Source organism: Mastomys coucha, unplaced genomic scaffold (assembly GCF_008632895.1).
Source record: "Mastomys coucha isolate ucsf_1 unplaced genomic scaffold, UCSF_Mcou_1 pScaffold9, whole genome shotgun sequence".
In the NCBI taxonomy this organism is placed as follows: Eukaryota; Metazoa; Chordata; class Mammalia; order Rodentia; family Muridae; genus Mastomys; species Mastomys coucha.
The window spans coordinates 46,780,797-46,784,631 of record NW_022196915.1 but is presented as its reverse complement, the minus strand read 5'-3'; the positions used below and the strand labels follow the sequence as shown (position 1 = coordinate 46,784,631).

Here is a 3,835-nt window from a genome sequence, read left to right as displayed (position 1 = left end):
TTGTATTTTTGAGACAGGGTTTTTCTGTATAGCCCTGGAACTCACTCTGTAGACCAGGCAGGCCTCGAACTCAGAAATCCTCCTGCCTCTGCCTACCATGTGCTGGGATTAAAGGCGTGCACTATCTAAATGACTTTTATTTATCTTATGTTTGAGTACACAGTCACTGTCCTCAGACACACCAGAAGAAGGCATCAGAGCCCATTATGAGCAACCATGTGGTTGCTGGGAAATGAACTCAGGACCCTTTGGAAGAACAGTCAGATGCTCTTAAGTGCTGAGCCATCTCTCCAGCCCTCAATGGAGACTCTGAAAGCTACCTGGGCAGGTGTGCTACAGACACTAAGAGACCACAGGTGCCAGCCCAGACTAGTATACCCACAAGAATTTTTGATCACCATAGATGGAAAAATTATTTCATCATAAAACCGAATTTAAGCAGTATTTATCTACAAATCCAGCCCTACAGAAGGTACTAAGAATGAAAATTCCAACCTAAAGAGGTAACCACACATCAAAAGACTGGGAATAAATAATCCCAGACCAACAAAATCAAGAAGGGAAGTACGCACGCATGCGCACACGCTCACACACACACACACACACACACACACACTACCATCACCACCACAAAACAGAAGGAAACCACAATCATTAGTCATTGATCTCTCTCAACATCAATGGTCTCAATCCTCCATAAAAGCACACAGATGAACAATATAGATTTGAAACCAGGATCCATCTTTCTGCTATATCCAAAAAAGACACCTTAATATCAAGGATCTATCACCTCAGGGAAAAAAAAATGGAAAAAGATATTTCAAGCAAATTGACCTAAGAAGCAAGTGGGTGTAGCCACTTTAATATCTGACCAAATAGACTTGAATGCCTCAGTCTTCATTTAACATTAAGGTGTTTGTCTTAAGTGAAAATTTGAACAATTTTCTGGAAGCATCATTCTTCAACAGTTACAGCTGAGGATTGGCAAATGAGCCTTGCTTATTTTAAAACAGGTTTTTTTTGAGTGGGTGAATTCAGCAGGCTAGGCATAGAATGAGATAAATGATTGTATCTATATTAAGCAAATCAAGCCAGCCTCAGACAAATATTATACATTTCCTCTCATTTATGCTTCCTATATTTTATATAGGAAAAAACACATATATGGACATAAAAGTAGGAGACAAACAGTCCAGAGGACCAGAAGACTAAGGAACGAGGGAAGAGAAAGGAGGGAGGAGAGGGTACAAGGAGATCATATACTTGAATGAAAATGTTAAAGTAAAAATAAATTAGATAAGTATTCCCTTGCTTTCTTAAAAAAACAGTATTGACTTTGTAGCTAAAAACCTTAACACAAAGAAAGCTCTCAAGCCTTGCTGGTATCATTGACAATTTCTACCAAACATTTATGGTATAAATAACAATAATTCTACACTACTCTTCTGAAAAGCTGAAGAGAATGAAATATTTCCAAACTCATTCTGTGAATGTTCATTGCCCTAATTAAACAAAACAAAACAAAAAAAAGAACCAGATGCTGGAAACAGAGAAACAGGCCATAGTTTTTAATGAGCTTAGATGCAAAAGGAATATCTAAATAAAAATTCAGAAATTCAAACCAAAACTAACCAGAAGAATAGGGAAGGACACTACAGACTCATCAAAGGAAAAATCCACCAGGAGGATTTGAAATTCGTAACAGCTACGCACCAAACACAAGGGCACCCAAGCTTGTAAAAGAAACACTACTATATCCTAATCACACATTGACCCTCACACACTGATAGTGGAAACTTCAATACCCTACTCTTACCAACAGACAGGTTACTAAAAAATAGACAAAAACTAAACAAAGAAATACTGCAACTAATGGGCATAGACGTAAATGGAACAAAGAGATATTTACAGAACATTTCACCCAAACACAAAAGAATATACCTTCTTCCTAGCACCTCACAGAACTTTTTTGACCATACACACTCAGACATAAAGCAAGTCCCAACAATTTAGGAAAACTGAAATAACACCCTGCATCTTATCAGATCATCATGGATTAAAGCTGGATACCAACAACAAAAAGCCTACAAAATCATGGAAACTGAACAAGTCTCTGCTGAATGTAAAATGGGTCAAGAAAAAAAATTAAAGGCTTTCTAGAACTGAATAAAATGAAAATACAACATACCTAAACTTATGGGACACAATGAAAGAGGTTCTAAGAGGCAAGTTCATACCACTAATTGCCTACATAAAAAGAGGTAACAAACTGGACAGATATTGTGTGGCAAAAAACCCAACCAACCAACCAACCAAACAAACAAACAGGACACTTTTAAAACACTGACAATGGTGAGAGCCCTGCTGCTCTACAGACAGCTGACCCTGCCCGACACTGCCCTTAGTACTGTCCTCTGACCTGCACAGAGGCTGCTTGCTCACCTTGTACTCTCGGTTGGCATCCGACAGTTGCCAGTTTGCATTGGGCACTCCCATCCTCTCATACTCCGCAGCAAGGTCAATAAGCTGCCAGCCATTCAGTCGTTCAGTATCATTTTGTTTGGGGTTATAAGAGAATGCATAGAGATCTTCATATTTTGCTGCAAAATAGTAAAAGTCAATACAATGAAGTTTACAAGGCACTGTACTACAGATAAAACGAATTTTCAGAGCTTTCCCCTCCTTTTTTCTTTAAAGCCTTCAAAGAAGTGGCTAAGACATAAACATACCTGAAACTAAAACTTACAGCAAATGACTATAGTTAGAGGCACACATATGGACCTGAGACTTATGTGATAACAAAAGGTACCTTAAAAGTTAGATCTTCTACTGCCTGCTTTTCCTTTTTCTTCAATATTACATTTTAAAAACATAGACACTTCTTTTTCATCCTTTTCCACAAACATACCACAAAACAAAATACCATGACTAAAAACTAGAAATGGCCAGGTGTAGTCCATGCCTAAAGCCCCAGCATTCACAAGTCCAAGGCAGAAGGACGATAAACCAGCCTAGGATATATAGTAGGAGCACATCAAAGAAAGAGAGAGGGAGGGATCAAACAATAACAAACAAAACAGAGATGGCAAAGAGCATGAAACTGCATCACACATTCTTTTTAAGTTGATTTATTGTGTGTGGGTATTTTGTCTGCATTTATGTCTAAGCAACACATTGGTCCTGGTGCCTGTGCAGGCCAGAAGAGGGCCTCTGATCCTCTGGAACTGGAATTATAGATGGTTATGAACTACCTTGGGGGTGCTGGGAATCAAACCCTGGTCCTCTGGAAGAGCAGACAACATTCTTAATTATCGAACTGTCTTCTCCAGCCCCAGAATTACCCATTCTTATAGGTCAGTATTGACTCTAACCAGCAAGGACATTGGCACAGAACCATCTTTGTTATATACCTTGGTTCAACCTAGAACAATGGAATGTACAAGACTCTATGTGTTCAGAAAGAACATGGACCCTCCTAGATCACTCACGTGGGACTCCATCTCAACCGCTCACCTGAAATCCTAGCCAACGAGTAATCCAAATTATGTTTGGGTTAGAAATCTTCAGATGTCCAAGCCTGGGTAATGGAAGATCACTTTTAGGGCTTCTATCTCTTCCAACCCTCCATCTACTAAAACAGGATTCTATTGTCTCCTGGTACATCTGGTAGCCACTGCTACCAGAGGACCATAACCGTCTGTGGCTTTTCACTTAGTAATACCTCTTCCATTAGTAGAGAAAATTCAAATTAAAAAGAAAGTAAGGACCGCCAGGCAGTGGTGGCGCATGCCTTTAATCCCAGCACTTGGGAGGCAGAGGCAGGCAGATTTCTGAG

General features: G+C 39.5%; 1 protein-coding gene across 2 annotated transcripts in view; it reads right to left on the bottom strand.

Annotated features, from left to right (window-relative positions):
- Mtmr6 (myotubularin related protein 6) overlaps positions 1-3,835 on the bottom strand; it is a 39,278-nt gene that overhangs the window by 18,619 nt on the left and 16,824 nt on the right. For both annotated transcript variants that reach the window (XM_031362891.1, XM_031362892.1), the window contains exon 4: positions 2,443-2,600. In XM_031362891.1, the coding sequence (XP_031218751.1) occupies positions 2,443-2,600 (158 nt within the window). The remainder of the gene's footprint in view (positions 1-2,442; positions 2,601-3,835) is intronic.